At 47.9% G+C, this 20444-nt stretch overlaps 1 protein-coding gene across 1 annotated transcript in view; it reads right to left on the reverse strand.

Moving 5' to 3' along the window:
* Positions 1-14203: 14203 nt before the first annotated feature.
* LOC135827303 (uncharacterized) overlaps positions 14204-20444 on the reverse strand; it is a 41636-nt gene continuing 35395 nt past the window's right edge. Inside the window, exons 14-15 of the mRNA XM_065339829.1 lie at positions 17758-17899; positions 14204-17327 (exon numbers count right to left, since the gene is read on the reverse strand). Of these exons, the coding sequence (XP_065195901.1) occupies positions 14999-17327; positions 17758-17899 (2471 nt within the window). The 3' untranslated portion in view covers positions 14204-14998. The remainder of the gene's footprint in view (positions 17328-17757; positions 17900-20444) is intronic.

The following is a 20444-nucleotide window of genomic DNA, read 5'->3' on the forward strand; positions in this document are numbered from 1 at the left end:
TAGCCTGGCGATAGCTGACACTGCTGCGGAAAGGGTGATGTTGATGACGTGAGCGCTAGCGTGGCTCAGGTACAGCATGATGTCGTCCGCGAACATTAGTGTACGCACCGGGTCAGCTACTGATGCGACACATCTCGTGTAGATCGTAGTCAGTCAAGTAAAGTCGGCGGAATAGCGCGAGCTCCGGTGTGGGGAGCAAACCCTTTCTTACAAATTATCGCCGAAGTCGCAACCACTACTTCGTACTGTTGTGCCCAGCGCGGGCTTGCGACTAGTTGGTTTGGAGGTGACAGCGTTGCGAATGACCGAGGGTCCTCGACGTCTGTCTCACCGTCCAGGAGCGACACTGACTCACGCTGCTATCTGGTGTTCACGAGGTGTTTGTCGCGCTGGAAACGGAGCGTCTCTGTAAGTTTGTATCCCTGGTGATGTTTGTGCCTGGAGAGCACTATATAAGTGGTGCTCTTCAGGCACAATCTTCCTCAGCCTACTCAAGCTCAACTGATGAGGGGTGAATTCCCCAAAACACTGTGTATTGAGCAGGGAGTGGTGCTTTCTTGCAGGTTTGCCGAGTCGAAGGTTCGATGGCCTTCTCGTGTGCTCTGGATGGCAGTCGTGAGTCAGTCAAGTGTCAAGTAAAGTCGGCGGAATAGCGCGAGCTCCGGTGTGGGGAGCAAACCCTTTCTTACAAATTATCGCCGAAGTCGCAACCACAACTTCGTATTATTATTATTAACTTTTATTTTACTAGGGTGTCTCCCACAGACCTATGGTCTTCTTGCAGGCAGGCATAGTGGGTTGGTCAAAGACCATGCTTGAGATACGAGAGGTACCTGGTTCAAGTCCTGCCTGGGAGCGGGTTTTCCAGCCGTGCTGCTACCCACAGTCAACTGGGAACTTGTGGCCAGGCACAAGGGGTACATGGATGCAGCTAATGGGGTCGTTTTCGGCACTTGTGCCAGTGGTTGTGAGACTTGCCCACTCACCCCCACCGTTAGGCGCTGCATCTGCCGCTAGGGTTTATCGGGTGTTAGCGGCCGTCGTGAGTTCCCTTCGCGAACGGATACGATAATTTACTTTTTTATGGTCTTCTTACGGGAGCCCCTAGGAAGGTTATGCATGAGCGAATAAATGAGCGGTAATCGGTACAAGTACGAACAGTGGAAGGCAGCATATTCCACCGGTCAGCAGCGAGATAGCCAATCCGAGAAAAGCCAGCCGTACTCTGTGCTGGGGGTAATGCCAAAGAAAAAGACACCTGGGATCTCGTAGTGGCAGTGGTGTGAGAGCTACAGCAGCGGCTGGTAAAGATTTTTTGAAGCAAAGAGCTGCATGTTCCGCTATGGATGCACCGGAACAAAAGAATGAACAATTTCAAATTGACGCGCACCGAAATATGATAAAGGCTGTAAAGGCTAAGAATGTTTGAAGCACTGGTAAACTTATCAAAACCAAATACTATTCTGAGGGATCTATTGAACAAACGGACATACTTATCATAGTTCATAGAACTTAGGGAATGGATATAAGCGCTGCTTGCATACTCCAAGGTTGACTGAATGACACTTAAATAGAAGGTACGCCGAGCATGGTATGGCAGAAGATGGCGGGATAAGCGGTATGCACCAAGTTTCCTGTAGACAGAGCCTACAAGGTTGTCTATTTGTGGGCCAAAAGTCAAGTTTTCGTCAAGTACAATACCCAAGTAGCGAGCAGACTGCGTGCGGGGAACATGGACACCATCAATGGTGACATAGGCAGACATCGGGACATCGGTGGTCTTGCGGTGGAGCAGTATGAACTTCGTTTTAGCCGGATTTAATTTCATTCGCTTTCCTTTCAGATAATCCGATAACTTAATAAGATCGCCGTTCAATTTGTCCACGACTTCTTCAGTAGTGTCACCAGCTGCATACATGTTAACGTCGTCAGCGAACTGAAGTACAGATGAGGCACTCACACATCCAGGAAGGCCTCTTACGTAAATGCTGAATAGCACTGGGCCCAACACAGACCCCTGCGGCACTCCTTGGCTGCACGATGCACGAATCAGATTGTCCGGCGCTATGAGCTGCTGTGTCCTGTCACTCAGGTAATCTTTGAACCATGCCAAAGCCGCATCACCAACTCCACAATTAAAAAGTTCGTTCAGTAGCAGCTGATGGTTGACTCTGTCGAACGCCTTCCTCACATCTGCGAGAACGACGCCAACGACCTTCTTCGAATCGAGATCCCTTTGCCAGCTGTCGATCGCAACAGCCAGAGCCTCTTCACATGAATGATGCCGTCTGTACGCAAATTGTTGTGGCGGGATGATGGTGGGGTTCTCCAGTAGGAGGTGAGTAAGCTGGCGATATACATGCTTCTCGAGGACCTTACTAGCAATGGGCAAGAGAGAGACGGGTCGGAAGTTTCGCGGCTCTGAGCGGTCTCCGCCTTTGAAAAGGGCTCTGACGGATGCGTGTTTGCACAAAGCTGGAAACTTGCTCTCCTCAATGGATGCCTTGAATATTGCACACAGTGAGCCTGCTAGAACTTCATGGCAATTCTTAAACAGGATCGAGGGTATTCTGTCCGGCCCCGGAGCCTTGTGCACGTTCAGAGTGCGAAGAATCTTCAAGATGTTGGTGACTGTAGGCTGCGGTATGGATAACATTGACGGCTGGCGATGTGGACCGAATGGACAGAGAAGTGGCAACCCATCAGGATCAGTGACAATTTGTTGGAAAACCTGTGAGACTCCTTTGTGGTCGATTCCTTCGCCACTGTCCTTAGCCTTTCTGCGGAGCAATGCATTCATCAGGACCTATTGGTTCCGGGGCTGTTTCTTCACCGACATCAATTCATTCTGGTAATACCTGGAGCGGAGACGTCTGTTCAATAGCGTTCCTTCCCGCCGCACCCGACAGTATTCTTCTAAAAGGGCAGGATCGTTTGATTCTTTCTTTCTGACTCGACGGTGGAGGTACTGTCGCCGTGCAAGGAGAGACCTAAGTTCTCGAGTAATCCATGGCTTTGGCGATCGTTTAATCAGTTGAATGTTTTTCACTACATGTGGATCTAGCTCGTCCAGGACATCATTAATGCTGCCATGCCATTTGTCTGCAAGGTCATCAACAGTAGTGTCAGCGGTGATTTTGTTTCCAGTCTCCATGAGGGCTGAACCAATTCTTTCTGACATCTCTTCTAAGTCAAGTGTGGAGAGAGGCTTCTTTCGAGTTCTGACACGGATACGTTGTGGTCTGTCCACCTGGCTTCCTATTTCAAGACAAGCCTTTACAGCAAAGTGATCACTAATGGGATCTGGGATGACATTCACATTAACAGCAGTGATATCGCTAGTAATGCAGATTACATCCAAACAAGACGTGGAACGGAATCTGGTTGGCTCAGCCACTACATTACGAACATTGTGGGCAGCACACATATCTCTGAAGTGGGAAGGAAGTGGATCGGAAACAGTCTACATTTAGATCTCCTAGAATGCATAGCGAACCATGCTTGATTTGGCAAGTCACATCATCAATATAGCTAGTAAACTGTTCCCAGAATCCTACTCTTGACGACGGGGGTCGGTACACACAAACTATAGGCAGGCACCACGTGATGCGTCCGGGTCTGCGGAACTCTAGTACCACACTCGTTGCCTCAAGCTCGCTATCATGTGGGCTTAAGTGAACGAAACCCATCCGTATTGTTCTTCGAACATACAGTAGTACACCACCTCCTCCCTTTCCTCCACATCTGTCCCGTCGAATGAGTTCAAAACCAGGCCGTGAAATCGTCGAGTCCGCGATCGACGCATCCAGCCAAGTTTCAGTAATGCATAAAATGTCCAATGTATGTGTAACGATTAAGTCATGTATATATATAAAAGCTTGTTCCTAATGCTGCATATATTAATGTGGCAGATATTGAGAGACATGCACGTAGATCTACATGTACGTACCGGAACGACGGATGCATCGTCATCGTCAGGCAGGGCTGATGTACACCTTGAATTGGGCAAAGCGCGCATGCGACAGCTGTTCACTGTGTCCGGGCCCGCCATGTCCGCTGCCAAACCACCGTCGCACCCCTACGCAGATCTCGTTAAGACCTGAGCGATCTCCTCATCAGTCATTGCTTTCCCCTTCAGCATGATAGTATACCTAGGAAGCGTACAGCGAATGTTGTGCTCCCTGAGCTTACGGAACGTAGGCCACACATCGTTGCGTTTACTCTGCTCATCACGGGTAAGATCATGTGCAACGTAAACCTGTGTGTCGCCAAGCGCTGCCTGATGTTTATTGCGCATCAGGTGATCTTTGCCTGCTCTTGACAGCCGGACGCGAACCAGGCGGGGTTTGTTCGGTCGTGATGACTCATTGGCCGTAGATCTACGATCTCTCGGTTTGCCCAGTCTCTCGGCGCTGAGCACATCCTGGGGGTTGAGCCCATTTGGGATCAGTCCGTGTACTGTCTGCACCAGCTGGGAAGATGTTTCCGCAACATTTTCTGGCACGCATCGCAGAATGACGTTATCCGCGCGAGCCACACGCTCAGCCTGCTCCTGATTGCAAGAATGTGCCAAATTTGGTGTCGACTGTGCAATGACGTCCCCAAGTCTAGGAGACAGCTTGCAGTCCGTGCGCCAGTTCAGAAAAAGTCGTCTAAAAGTTGCACTTTTATTTTCCAGATTTGCCAGATTTCGCAGTTTTCTCAAGATATCGCGAGACGAATACTCAATGGCGTCACCTTCGTCGTCCTTTGGTTTACGTCTCCCGTGAGTTCTTCGTCTCAGATCGTTGTCGAAATCCAACCTAATAGTTGTTCTCTGCCCTAAGTTTTGTCCGTGACGAAAACAAATAACGAGAAATTGAGTTGTCGCTCGTCGCTTGCGTTTTCGTTATGTCGCTGATATTAATTTTTGGTTGAACATGCTATAATTTCGTGCCGTTGGTTTGTACAAGGGTTTCGCTATTTCCTGCTTATTTAATTAGAAAGAGGTATTAGCCAACAGTGTATCCTCCAATTTTGGCTTGTGCAAAAAATCCGACAGCGGTGATACCAACCGTTTCGTCAACACTGTATTTTTGACACATTTTGACACACACATGTCTTCAATTGGTGGACTTATGAACGACCGACAGAATCGTTCAAGGGGTCCTAGTATTCTGCGATGTTCCAGCCAGACCATTGTATCCGTAGACCACGAATTTACAAACAACACGAACCCCCACAGGTTGCTGGAGCTCCAAACACAAACCCTCGCAGATCAATGCATGTGCCTATACTTGTATGTACAATAGTAACAATATCAAGCCAAATACAGTACTGAGGTGGGAAAGAAATATAAATAATTCATGCAGAGAGGATGACACTACAAACACAGCACCTGAGCCAATGCAGAATTGAAGTGAAAAAATGGCATCTGCGGATGGCCAGGATACGGTGCTACTATTAAATTTTACAGAACAACCGCCACAAGCTATGACACATAACGTCTCGTACCTTCATTCACGGCGGACGCATGGAGCAAAGAATACGTTTACCATACACCCGTACATACATGCACACGTGAATTGACACGTGTTCATGCGCTTTTTTCAACAGACCCACACACGTCTGCATGTACATGTAAACGCACAGACATGTACACGTACGTACGTGCACGAACATACACACCCATAAACATGCACACACACACGCTAAAGTATGGGAGCATATGTGCACAAAGCATCACGTGATTGCATTCACAAGTTTATACAAGCCAGCCAGGTAATGAATGCATACTTGTAGTTGTGTGGTAGCTGCTACAACAAATGGAGCATTGGCTAAATATTGCAATAAGGAGAGCGTTATGATAGTCATGCAAAGGTTCTGCTGTTATCAACGAAGTGCACGCCTCTCGTGCTAAGTTCAAGATCCATTGTACTCTTCTTTGCAACATACTTCGTGCAGCTTGCATCCAATCGTAGGCATCACGAGTCAAGGCAGCAGCCACATGGACCAGTAAGATTCACTGATATTGAGGATTTGGACCAGGGTGCTGTTCCGATCAAACTTGCAATAACACCTTGTTGAGCTGGGTCTTCCCCACTGGCACAGCCACCTTGTGTGGCCCTACCATTAGTGGTCTCTGCCCGTTGCCTTCATTTCATTGGTAGGGTTGTGTTTGACGAAAAGCCCACTTGGCTGCATTCCAGCATCTAGCTTTCAAATGTAAGTGTGATGTATTGATATCACAGACATGCTGACGTTTGGTACATGCCTCAAGGCTAGTCAATAGAATTGATAGTCATACATCACTTCAAGCTAGGACCTCTCCAGTGGGAGAAATGAGGTGATCCACTGTTGTCCGCTGGAAGCGTTTGACCCTGTTGATTATGGTGATATCTACATAGGCATCAATACACAGCCGGAAAGTGAAGTGTGCACACACAGACGCACACACACACAGACACACACACGCACACAGACACACACACGCACGCACATACATACCAAGCAGCATAGCACCACCATTTCCACCATGTAAAGCAGCAAGTATCGCCCCCCCCCCCCCAAGCATGTGTATGCACAGAGTACATGATTATGCCACAGGGGATTTTTTATATATTTGAATGCAGGTGCACAGACCCTGGGTCATTGGCATTGGTTATGGGTTTCATATTCATGTCCTAGCTATAAATTGATAAGTCAATTATAATTTTGCTCTTCTGTTTCATGCATTGTGTGTAAAATACCAATATACAGGCAAATTGTACTAAAGTACCATACAGCTCTGCATCAATTTTGCCAATGCTGTTGATTGTACATTGTTCACAATCGCTGCAATCGCTGCCATTTCTCATAAATAATATTGTCATGCAGTATAGTTACGAAATACACCGCCAGGATGCCACAATACAAAGATGGCTACATTTTTTCAACCAACATGCAATTATTGCGAAAAAATAAATATTTCCATAATTTCGTGCCGTTGGTTTGTACACAATTTCAGGGCTAAAATAACCTTACCCTGTCATGGCGATATCTCTGAGGAGTTGAATTCACCTAGTCTCCCTTGTGCAAAAAATTCCCTCGTGGTGCTGCCAGCTGCAATGTAATGGCAACCCAGAATAGGGTGAAAATCGAAAACGATAAATTCCTCGCCTCCCGTCCATCCAACTGCGCTGGTTGCATCAAGTACGATGTTTAGAAGACGAGTGGCATCCGACTAACGACTGGCAACATATTTCTTGAAGAAGGAAGCCCTCATTTCACCGACTGGCCTCGAGGTAGGCAACAAATCGACCAACAATTTACTGACCGGCGTCGTCATCTTTCCCTGCATAACGTCTGCATGTATGGTTCCCGCGCAGAAAATAAAAATCGGGCCAAAACAGGGTCTGGCGCACGGACTGCTTGGCAACATCCTTCTTGATGCCGGAAATGGCGGATTCCCCGCCAGACGACATTCCACCAGTCAATGAGGTCCCTGAAACACACCGGGAAACTTCACTTGCCAGTTTCTTGTTTGAGGTGCGGAGCTCTTTCAATTTTCGCTCAGCATTGGCAAGACGATCCTCGACACTGGACAGGCGCTTGTCAAACGCTGTCAGTAGTTGCTTCGTGGTGGTCGCCATGTCCTCCCGAAACTCCTTGGCAAACGTTGTTAGAAAATGCATCACTTTGTCCAAAGGGACTGTGCCGGCTGAAGGTGTAGGTATGGCAGATTTGTCCGGCAGGCGAGCAGTTTTCGTCACGGCAATTGGCCGTACTGTGACCGTGTCGCTCGAAAGCTGGTCCTCCATTAATAAACTTTCGGTCGTGCTCGCTGCTTTGGCTTTACGACCAGCTGCTCGTCCCATGTCCTGCATGGGTGTTCCTGGTATGACGTCTGGACTACACGGACTTTTAGGAGATCCTACCCTCCCACGACCAGCATGGGGTGGTGAGGTTACTCGCTTCAGAAAACTCTTAACTGCACTCGACATGTTTATTTACGGAACCCAAGCCTTAAGTTATGGCCCCGGGCTTGTAGATACAGGTCGTCCCTGGTTAATAGGGAGGTTCCGGAGTACGATTTTTCGTGCCAAAATCCGTAGAGGCGCTACGGATTTTTTATACGTCGTTTTCGAGCAGTGAAAAGTTCCGGGGTACGGAACTTATGTGTTTGCCGTCATTGCCTAGGTTAACGATCGCAAACACGTCACATTCCCGCGCTATGCCTTTTTATTTTGAAAATTTGTACCGAAATCAAAACTTCCCGCGGAAAATCCATGTTTCTCGTACCAAATTTGTACGCGAAAAATCTTTCTGCACCCGATGACGCAAAATCTCCATACGAAACATGGTTCGTGTGAAAGCCAGTCCACACGGATTCTCCGTGCCGAAAAATCGTATGGAGCACTCCTGGAAAAAATCCGTATAGTAGCGCCCACACGGATTTTGACACGGAAAATCGTACCCCGGAACCTCTCTACTACCAGCGAGTACATGTAATACATAATCTCTGGGACTTGACAAATGTTATGTAATTAGCGGGGTTTATGTACTAAACGAAAGTGTACGTATCTTGCTTGTGTATCAGAACTGTTCACTTTTTTCAACTTTTCAGAGTGTTTCTTGCTGCCATGACAAGGGAGCGAGATATTCTTGATTCCCTCGATATAACATAAAAATTATGTTATAACGGTCACAGTGAGCGAAGATGCTACAGTTTTACTGTTAAGCGGGATTCACAGAAGCTTTTTTGCGATGCGACACGCGATGCGACAGCCGCGAAACCAGGAAAACCCCAAATCGCAGCCATGTCGCACCCCACGCAAGTGCCGCAACTGGGCCATCGCAGAAGTTGAGCTTGGCTCAACTTTTGCGATGCGATGCGATGCGACAAGCGATTTGGTGTACGATTTTGACCTTTTCTACAGCAAAGTTGTACAATGGTTCAAGAGTTGCCTATAAATTTGTACAAGGTGTATCAAACCGCGCGAATATCATGGTAACGTACCCAAATCAGCAAGACTTTGTCGCAAAGCTGACTTCTTCTGTGAATGGTATTTCGCGAGTTCGCATCGCACGCATCCATCGCAGATCGCGTCGCATCGCGTGTCGCATCGCAAAAAAAGCTTCTGTGAATCCCGCTTAAAGCGGGATTCACAGAAGCTTTTTTTGCGATGTGACACGCGATGCGACAGCCGCGAAACCGGGAAAACCCCAAATTGCAGCCATGTCGCACCCCACGCAACTGCCGCAACTGGGCCATCGCAGAAGTTGAGCTTGGCTCAACTTTTGCGATGCGATGCGACAAGCGATTTGGCGTACGATTTTGACCTTTTCTACAGCAAAGTTGTACAAAGGTTCAAGAGTTGCCCATAAATTTGTACAAGTTGTATCAAACCGCGCGAATATCATGATGACGTAGCCAAATCAGTAAGATGTTGTCGCATCACTGACTGCTTCAGTGAATGGTATTTCGCGAGTTCGCATCGCACGCGTCCGTCGCAGATCGCGGCGCATCGCGTGTCTCATCGCAAAAAAGCTTCTGTGAATCCCGCTTAAGGTGGCTCGCGCCTATTTCTAAACTCGTCTTCTGCGCAGGTTCTCGCGCATCCTACGTTCGAGAAAAGTGCATGCGGAGTTGGCTTAGCGAGCTTGTAGCGCACTCCAGTTTCGAAGGGTCCAGCTCGAGCAGATGGCCTGAGTACGGGCTCACAGGGCTTATCCGTGCAGTTTGACAGGCCAGCCGATGCCCGGCTGTCCAGAAGTAGCTCATCCTTTTTCAGTAGATACACAAGTACCCAAACTCCAGTTTTAAAAACTGGAGTTTTACTCGGTAAAACTGGAGTTCAGGTACTTATGTATCTACTGAAAAAGGATGAGCTACTTCTGGACAGCCCGGCATCGGCTGGCCTGTCAAACTGCACGGATAAGCCCTGTGACCATTGATTTGACTGTCTCGGCCAGCACTATAATAAATTATGGTACGGTATCTGTGCACCGTATGTGCCGGATACGGTGTGGATATGGAGATTACATGTTAGCCATCTGGCTGGTTTTAACGGTCATTGTTTTCGCCAGGTTTGCTTTGAATTTTTGGCATTTTATATGATTTTTTCGGTTAGATAGATTTCGGTAGATCTTCCAGGTTTCGTGATATTTTCAAAACTTTACTTCAAAATTGATGGATTTTTTTCTGTAAAAATTCCCGATATTTTGCTTAGAGAATTACCGGCAAACTTTGCCTACAAGTCATGATTCAGGCTGTTTTCCCTAGGAAAGGTAGCGAGTATTTTGAAGTACACTGTAAACTAAGTACTTGGGCTATTTTGAAGTATTTTCTATTCTTCTTTCGATTACAATGATTCTTGCTTTTAGTTGCACTAAGTTTTAGATTGCTCAGGAGAACAAGCGAAGAAAAGACTTTGTGACTTGGTTTTACCATTCTTCATCAATCTCAAAGTAACCCCAAATCTATTAAAAGCAAAGATCATGCTCTTCCCGCGACGGCCGGAATTCCCAACTAACTTCCCGCGGCCAATCGCCGGATATTTGACAAAAAGGATGTCCATCCATTCCCGTGGGAACTCATGCACCAGCACACCCAAAGAAAGAGTAGCAAAATGAACAGCAACAACAACTCCGTAAAAAAAGATAATGTCAAATAAAAACAGTGAAAAACACAGAGACGCAAAGGACATGTGGATAATGAGCGAACACGACTTTATAAACATGAAATTCACATTCAAATTTGGAAATAAATCCGAAAAAAATCATATAAAATGCCAAAATTCAGAGTAAACCAGGCGAAAATAACGGCCGTTAAATCCAGCCAGATGGCTCCGGCGTACATGTATGGAATCTCCATATCCACACCGTATCCGGCACATACGCGTATATACGGTGCACAGATACCGTACCACATAGAGTGCTGGCCGAGACAGTCAAATCAATGGTCACAGGGCTTATCCGTGCAGTTTGACAGGCCAGCCGATGCCCGGCTGTCCAGAAGTAGCTCATCCTTTTTCAGTAGATACACAAGTACCCAAACTCCAGTTTTACCAAGAAACTCTCGTACTCGAGTCTAGAGTGTGAGCTGTTTTCTTCTTTTTTTGTCACTCCTTCTATTCACTTGGCTACATTTTTGAGGTGCATTTTTTACTTGTGGAAATTGTCACCTGTCAGAGAAGTGTTGGGATGTCCCTTCCAGCAGGCACTGCCCATGCCCATGGTCGGCTTCGGAAAAAGAGTAGAATCAAAGCGTTGGAGTCTATGTGGATGTCTTGGAAGGAATGGGGGACGGCACAGACGGGTACGTGAATATGTAAAACCTGAGTATTTTGAATTTTCGTTGAATTGGTTCAAGTGACTTGGCGAGTCCATTCCACAGTAGAACGCCATCCTTCGCAAAATTTGTCTGACTATTTTGTCAAGAATGGCCGTTCTATAATGATCAATCGACTCTGAAGCCAGTGGATTGTGGAGGTCGCCCTTGAATATATTGAAATGGTCACGAATGTACGAAAGTATTTTTGATTCGAACATGTACTGGACAGCGTGGTTGCCTTGTGTCAGTAGAGGGTACTACTGTAGTATCTCACCATTTCTTTATGGTAATCGCTGTCCACGAAGAACTCTACTATAGTTATTGCCACGGCTTTATCACAGCGGTACACTGAGTTTTTGTTGAGAAATTCCTTCAATTTATTGTCTTATCACTCTGACTAGACTCAGTGCTTGAGCGTTTTATTTAGGATGCATTTTTTAGAGATTGATTTACATCACTCCTGACGAGAATAAGCATTTGAAAGCAACACTGGCTGACAGCAATCATGCTCCCCAGGCTCAAGTGTGTGTGTGTGTGTGTGTGTGTGTGTGTGTGTTACAACGGTGTGCATGGCAATTTGGTAGAGTATGTGTGAACACAAAGTCCACTATATATTCACAAACTCAAGTACATCGCAAAATTATGCCTTCGTATCGTATATTGTGCCTTCATAACTTTGACTAGCCCTAACCTGCTGTCTGACAGGTGTGTCATTGGTGAATGTACATATATACTGTCTCCCTTCACAACTACGTGCATGTAACACAATATTTACAGTGCACTTGCAGTGTATATAGCTAGATCAATGCACAGTAATCAGTAAATTGTGGCTGCCTCTGTCACATTGTCATATTCACGCGACGTACATTCTAAATCATCGAAAATGCCCAAACCTATTTCTACGTGTGCAGAAGAAGATTGAACACATTCTTTCCTTGCATCTGCGCCTTGATCCTTGAAGGATGATGGCGTTCATACAGATGCGGAAAATTCGGCCTGTAGCCGAGTCTGACGCGAACCGTGAATTTTTTTCCTTGACATTGGTTGATGGCGTCAGTCACATCTAAGAGTGACACTCTATCTCAAACATATTTACACAAAGAAGTAGTAATCTTATCTTCATTGGAGCGATGGTCTGCAGGCGTGCGATCCTGTGTGTGCCTTGTGTGTGTGTGTGTGTTTAGTCACTGTTTACACGCACGTTTGTGCGTGTGTGTGGTGGTGGGTGTGTGTGTGTCTGTCTGTCTGGCCTGGTATGAGGTTGCTCAGGATAGGTCTGCCTGGCGGGTGGACTGTCTTATCTGCCATCAGTCGTTTCGCCAGCCAGGTGACAAACAAGGCACAAATGTGGCGCAGAGCAAAGTCTCCCCATCCAGGATCAGCGTGGTGCTGTGCAGTGTGCTACATGCAGAAGGTGGTTTCACTCTCGTGGTGGCCTGCGTGTGCATCATTGTTTGCCCCTGGAACCATCGAAAGTGTCCGCGCCGCCATCATCTATTCCGCTCAGCGTCCATGCTTCTCTCTTGTGTTTGACATGCAATCGGCAATTCAAGTCAGTGCCTGGTTTCAGACGTCACATGTGCGACCGTGGCCATCGGGCAACCAAGTCTGACAGAGCATCATATTGTGTCCGCTGTTCTCGCTGCAGCCGTCAGTTCCGTCGACAGAGTGACCTGAGTCGTCATCTCCGTTTCTGCTCCTGATAATGACTCCGGCTTCTTTCGGAATGGTGTGGCCCTTGGGCAACCATGCTACAGTAGCAGTAGTAGTAGTGTGTGTGTGTGTGTGTGTGTGTGTGTGTGTGTGTGTGTGTGTGTGTGTGTGTGTGTGTGTGTGTGTGTGTGTGTGTGTGTGTGTGTGTGTGTGTCTGGAGCGCCACCGGGTGGCGTGCTCTTTCTCACTCTCTGCTGCCCCTCCGGGCCCACGTGACCCTAGTGGTAGTGGCTCGACAGGACAGGTGTGTGTGTGTGTGTGTGTGTGTGTGTGTTTGCATGTATGCGTGTGTGTGTTTGCATGTATGCGTGTGTGTGTTTGTGTGTGGTATGTGTGTGGTATGTTTGTGTACACTTGTGTCAATGTGTATTGCAGGGTTGGGGTGGGCTAGTAGAGAATAGTAGATGTATATGGACATGTACATGGGATATGTAGGTGTGCATGTACATGTAGCAAAGCTAACTTATCAAAAAGGCATTCTGCGCCTATATGGCGAAATTGAGCATTGAAGCATATGTTTTTTATTTTCTCATTGGCATGTACACAGTTAGTCCATTCAATAACCAAAAAATGAGGAAGATTGTAAATCAGGTTCTTGATGAAATACCCGTCCGCTATACATCACAAATCCTGTACAAATTTGACAATTTAGTGAAATTGTCATCGCCTATATCTCAAAAGTTAGCATTGAGACCCCGTTTTTTTAACTCGCCATTTGCATACACTACCTAAGAGCAACCGCCCACCAAATTTTCAGAGCAATCGTTAATTTTTTTGAAATAGGCGTGAGCCACCTTAAGACCAGAAATTTTACATGATACCTGCCCAGTCGCACCTGAACAGTCACTCGGGGAAAAACAGAGCTTTGTCAGTTTGTGATCTGCGCTCTGGTTTCTGAGCTAATTGCGTCCACCAGTAGAAACTAAAACACGGTGTGCCTCCACTGGAAGCCCAAATAACCAACAAATTATGTACTATTGAGGTAGGTGGCATGCGGGTACGGAGAAATGTTATGTCCTACACGGGGTTTATGTACTAGCGAATTATGTACTAACCGACACGATTTGTATGGAAGTGACCACGTTTCGTCCGAGACTTGAGATTTCTTATGTACTAACGGGGTTTATGTACTAACCAGACTCGTATTAACGGGGGACGACCTGTAACTGGCACGCGACCGCAAAAGGACACCATGCGTGAAGAAGAGAAAGATGTTTATTTACGTGAAGAGAGAGAGCGACAAAGAAACCGACAGTGTGAATAAAAACAAGAAACTTATTTTCCGTAAGCGTAACAACAAAAGTTGCAGTTATTGGGCGAAAGTGTTTAACAGGGTAGGAGCTGTGGGTGTTGGACAAGGTGATATCACCTGAACCATATTGTAGGGGTGGTTATGCATGACAAGGTCACAATCACACCTGTATTACAAAAGGAGCTGAAAAACCGCGCCACACACTGCAAAGCTATGCTGTGGAGCAACACATCATCGACTCAAGGCAGACGGCCATTGCACCGTTACTGGGCAATTGCAAACGCAATGAGAGAAGTGCTTGAAAGAGAGCGGTTTAGAAAGGGTTTGTGCGTGCAAGTGTGTGCAAGTGAGTGTGTGTGAGTGTGTGCGTATGCACGTGTCTGAACGTCCGTGTGTGTGCAGGTGCGTGCGTGCACTTGTGTGCATGCGTGAATACTCAGTCTGTAGTGTGTTTGTGTATGAAGATGGGTACATGCGTGTTGTACACAGATCATGCAGTTGACCATACACGACAATGTCAGATGGGAATGGGTATAGTAGTTCAGAAAGCATACTTGCGCATAACTTTGAAATTGTTCCTGTGAAACGACCTGAAATCTGTCCTCTTTCTAACGTTGGCAGTGTAGCAAGGATAGAAGTTGATTAGACATGGTGCAATTGTGGACTTGAACAATAGTTCCAATTTAGCAAGGGCAAGGGGTGAAAGTGCATTATGATCTAGTGCTATCGATAGCCATGCTTTACTGCTTGATGCGGGTCTGGCCCTGGCGGCGTTCAGACTCGACCTCGCTGGTTTTGCAGAGGGCCGCCGTCCCGAGCTTCTGTGCGGGTGCCGCGGCGGAGTTGAATCCGACGTAGATGTAATCACTGGTGTCGGTGTCAGCGGCGGCACTGCTCTTGGCCGTGTGCTGGGGTGCGGCTTGAGAGGATGCAGGCTGCTGCTCCACTCCCTGCTGCTGCTGTTGCCGCAGAGTCACCGCCTTTTCACGGCTTGACTGAGTTTTGGACGCCAGGTGTGCATCTGCTGAACTATAGATCCCCTCCTCTTCGGCACAGTGATCGTCAGTGCTGCAGTCCGTGGCCATCGGCTCTGAAAAGACATTGCAGTCTGCCGCAGAGTCCGGTATAGTTTCGGCGTAGGGTGATTCCGGCAGCATGGTTGAAGTGGAACCCCTGGCGAAGGCCGTGTAAGGAGACTCCTTGGCGTTCTCGTTATTTACCATGACAATGCCGGCATTGACATTCGACGTTGGTGACATTACGTAGGTGTCGGCGGAATCCTCTTGACCATCGTTGACTGCGGCGCTTTTCTCGACCTTTTCATAGCCGCTTAGTGTCTTGTGTACAACCAGGACTGCACCGTCGTCATTGGAGTTCGCCAGAACCTGGTCGTCGGACTTTGGTGAGCCACATGTGGACGCGCAGTGAGAAACAGTGTCATAATCGTCCTCTCCCAACCTTGTCGAATCGTAGTCATCGTCTTTCTCGGCGCGGCCGGTGACGCCAGCAAGTGCAGAGCTGGCCCTACCTGCCATGCCAGTGTTCAGGCGTTCTTGACGTCCTTCGTGTTCTTGTGCAATCACTCCGTAGTGATCGGAGGTCGAGGTCTGAACACCCGGTCTGGTGTGTTGGTCCGCATCGTTAGAGATCGCCGAGTCCAGGATCGCGTACAGTTCTTGGCCGCCATCTTGGGTGTTAGGCGCAGCTCCGGATCCCGGTCTGCTTCCTATGGTCTGGTCTCTCAGGACGTCCCAGGCACCACCGTCGGTGACGGTGCTGTCGATCGTGTCGTGCAGGTTGCTTGCCTGCGGGTCCTGGTTGGTTCGGGACGGGCGACGCGACCACAGCTTCTTGGCCATGTTGCTCAGGAGGGTGACGGGATGAGTGCCCGACGACACGGGCGCTCCAGTGGCCGCCTGCGTGTTTATGTTGCCTGACGCGTTCACGTTACTATGACCTGGGAAAGTCGGCTCGTCATCGTCGCCGCACTCCGAGGCCAAGTTCTGCCACGCCATGCCGGAGACGGATTCGTCCGGGTGCAATTCATGCTCCTCCTCGGTCGCATTGCCGGAGGTATAGGCAGCCTCGCTCGCTGCCGCTTGAGCGGTGCTGCGGCGGAAAGAATGAGGGCTGAGGGCGTACGGGTTGGAGATCATTAAGCTTGCCTGACCGGACTTCTCCTGGGACGGACAGCAGTATGTCCCATTGTACGTATCCTCACACATCATTTGATTGCTGGGATCCGCATACTGGTCATCGTGGACAAGCCGGTCGTTATCGAGCATGTCACTGAGTTCGTTTAGATTGTTATCCAGGCAGCTTGTAGACGAGTGGGCACTCATATCCACGGAGGCGGCCCGTCCGGGCACTCTCACTGCCAGACTGTCCGGACAAGACTTATTACCGTTGTCCAACATGCCTCCATTAGCAGACTGGCAGCTCTCTCTCAACACGTCGTTTGCCGCGTACTGCGTGTCGTAGATGTGGACGTGTTCGAAATTGTCCCCCTGGCAACTAGCAATGTATCCGGCCGAACCGACTTCGCAATTACTCGTTTCTTCAGCAGCCAGCCGTGAATTGGAGCGTTGCTTTCCCATTGTAGAGTAGATGGCACTGCTCTTGCTCGGACTGGTACATACGTACCGGCTAGTGTCTGCATTTCCGTCCAACATGGACGGCGGTGTGGGGCATGGTCGTCGTGCCGAGTTATGTGTGAGCGAGGCCTCATCGCCGACTGGTATGGTGTGGAGACTGCAGGTGCTGCCGTTTTGGCCGGCCGAAGAAGATCCAACGAATGCGATGTTCGAATTGTCGTCTGCATCCATGAGCGGTTGCGAAGAAGAGTCGACGCTGATTATGCGATCTTTCTTGTACGTGACAGCGTACGGCCGATCAGCAGGGGGACGTTGATTCCAGGCGTCGGGTCCATTCCCAGTGCTTGGCTGGCTATACTGGTCCTCGGTGTACGAGTCTCTGTGGACGCCGGTGTAGAGGAGAGATGCATCGTCAGCTAGGCCCTCGCTGCGCACCGTTGACGGCGGTGGGCCGCTGGATTTCGCGCTGAACAATCTGCGCAAACAAGAAACACAGTGCACGTAGATGTAGATTGTGCAAAGCGCACAATTATAACGTGGTGTGTTCTCCATACTAGAAAAAGCACTGGAGAAGAAGCCGCACCCGAATTTGTGTTTGTAACCAAATTCGGACGTCGGTGAAACATTTCCATGTGTACTACATAGACTGCCATACGCCACGATCTGACATCTGTCAGGCATTCTAAACATGTTGCAACTTGCCCAATCCAGTGCATGGACCCACATCGGAACACATCGAGACAATGATTTGGTCTAGACTGTGGCTTGCTTTTCGTGTGAAGCAATGATTTCACCACGCACTCTGACATGTCGGGGATGTTTTGTAAATGAATACATAAATAAACACTGGTCTGATGTGTTTTGATTTCCTCGGCAGCAAGCACGTCACCCTAGAGTCCGCTTACCGTCGTGGTGCTACCACAGCGTGGTTGCGCCGGGCCACCAGAAGAATGGCGACAGCGAGACCGATGAGAATGCAGCCGGCGAACACGGCGATCAGCCACAGGTAGCTGCTGTAGGTGCTGGTGGGGCTAGAGCTAGACGGGCCTGTGAAGACCATGCACGCACACGACCCAAACAACCGCGATTTCACAAACGCACATACACACCCGCACACGTACACAAGTACACACATACATGCATAAACACGAATATACGCATACACACACAAACACACACAAGCAAACACACAAGCAAATACACACAAACACACATGTCCACACACACACACACACACACACAGGATGAAACTCAACAATACGGGTGAACCCAAGAGTCCATAAGCCACCAGAGTGCGCAACTTCACTGATCAGATCTGGGACGGTGTTGCACCGAATAGCGTGTCATCATGAGTAGGGGAAGTGTATGTGGGTCTCGGTCTCGTCGACAGATTAGACACCCTTAGCAAACGACGGTAACGCTATTTTTTACGGTACTCGTACCTTGATCACCCAAATAGCGTTGAAGCTGCAGCGTATACTGTAAGACATAATATTATAACGAGTCGCAAATTTAACGATTGTCCAAAATTCATAGGTTAACGAGAAGATATGTTAACGATCTTGCAGTATTCTGCCATATCCACACACAACATATATGAAGCAGTACGGCCTCAACAGATCTATTATTATAACGAAGAAATGTCATCCGTTAAAACGTTAGATTTGCTTCCTCGTTATATATACATGTCTTACAGTAAACGTTATGGGGGCTGATTTATCGTTGTGACGAACGGTACTTGTTTTGGCCAAATATTGCATAGTCCGTACGCATTTCACCTTGTATCACGTATATGGTGACAAAAATGGTTGTACCGCGCGAAATCAAAGCTATTCTCGTGGCAGCAGCGTACTAAAAATAGCGTGCATATTGCTAAAGGTCGAACCCAAATCACGGTATTTTCCCCCTCACGATAATACCGTTACAACATAACGTTTTTTGCTAAGGGTGTCTAATGACGCAAGTCCAACCCAAAAATGACGTACATTAAACCAAGAGGCCATAACGTCCAGAGTGTGCAACGCGCGCTAGGATCTCGTTTTCAACATTACGTCATTTTCATGTACATTGTCATATAGCGAATGTGGCGGCCTGCACCCGCAGCTACATGAAAATGACGTAATGTTGCAAACGAGTCGTGACAGACATTCATGTGGCGTTGCACACTCTTGGGGTTATGGACTCTTGGTAAAACCGGTCAAGGCGACCACTCAGAGAAGGCGACCACATGTCCTTGAAGACCACTGAAACCAGCACCAAAAGATGCTATTTCCAGTCAAATGACACTGGATGAGGAGACTACCTGGTAACAGAGACCTCGTTTTGAAGGTCCCTGGAGCGGTCCTTTTAGACAGGTTCCACTGGATTACACCGTCCCACAACCCCATCCCAGTTGCGCACTCTGGGGGGGATTGTGGACTCTTGGTGAGACCATATCAAGCGATCGATCACATTTTACCTAATCCCCCGGCAGATCAGTCAATGTCCACCTCAAATAGCTTGCAAATACACCAAGTGAAATTGTATTGCGACGGCTAAGCAGGTGTAGTGAAGTGGTGTAGTGGTTTATGACAACAATTGTGCCGGTCCGAAGTGCGCATTCAGCGTACCGACGCCCTGTTAAGTGGTACAGTCAGACCTCGCATAACCGCACACATCCGTTTTCCACAAAAACATCCGGATAGGCGAGGGAACCGGATAATCGAACACACATACTTTATGTATGCATGGCATATGCTGTAAATCGGTAACCAACGACTTTCTTCCGGATGGCGAGGGATCCGGATAAAAGAGGACTGGTTAAGCGATGTCTGACTGTACATGTATGAATACTGCGGGACGTACACATTTACAAGTAGAGTAGTAGTTTTAGTTGTAACTGACCCAGACCACCAGTTTAGCACTTCGTATTTGTATTTATGGATTCTCCACAGGCCTTAGCCTAAATCGAGGGAGTCTCCGCACTTCAGGTCGCACTTCAGCCGGTCCCTTTGACAAAAATTAATGTGGACGAGAATGCTATAGATTTTCAAGGTTTCTCCAGAGGCAAATGGATGCCTATCAAAGGGAGTCTCCTGGGGAAAGGAAGTGCAATTCTGTGCGGAAAGGAAGTGCAATTATGTGGGGAAAGGGAGATTATTCCGCGGCATTAAAATTCAAAAATACCCGCCCCTTTCTGCATGACAACTTGTTTCATCAAGGAGTGCTTTTCACAAGATCCTTTGCCGTCACAAACTGAATGGGACTGAAAAACCTTGGAGAGACTTGCACTCACGCACACTTGCAAGAGCCCGGGGCTCAAAGAGGTCGCAAAGTAGCTTTCCGAGTACTGTAAATCCTATTATTTTAACGACCCTTCACAAGATCCTTTGCCGTCACAAACTGAATGGGACTGAAAAACCTTGGAGAGACTTGCACTCACGCACACTTGCAAGAGCCCGGGGCTCAAAGAGGTCGCAAAGTAGCTTTCCGAGTACTGTAAATCCTATTATTTTAACGACCCGCAAAGTTAACGATTTTCTGATTTTCGAAGGTTAACAGTTTGAAAAGTTAACGATTTTCTCAGACAGATGCAATATTACTGTAAGTCAAC

The sequence above is a fragment of the Sycon ciliatum genome, chromosome 11, assembly GCF_964019385.1.
Source record: "Sycon ciliatum chromosome 11, ocSycCili1.1, whole genome shotgun sequence".
Classification (NCBI taxonomy): Eukaryota; Metazoa; Porifera; class Calcarea; order Leucosolenida; family Sycettidae; genus Sycon; species Sycon ciliatum.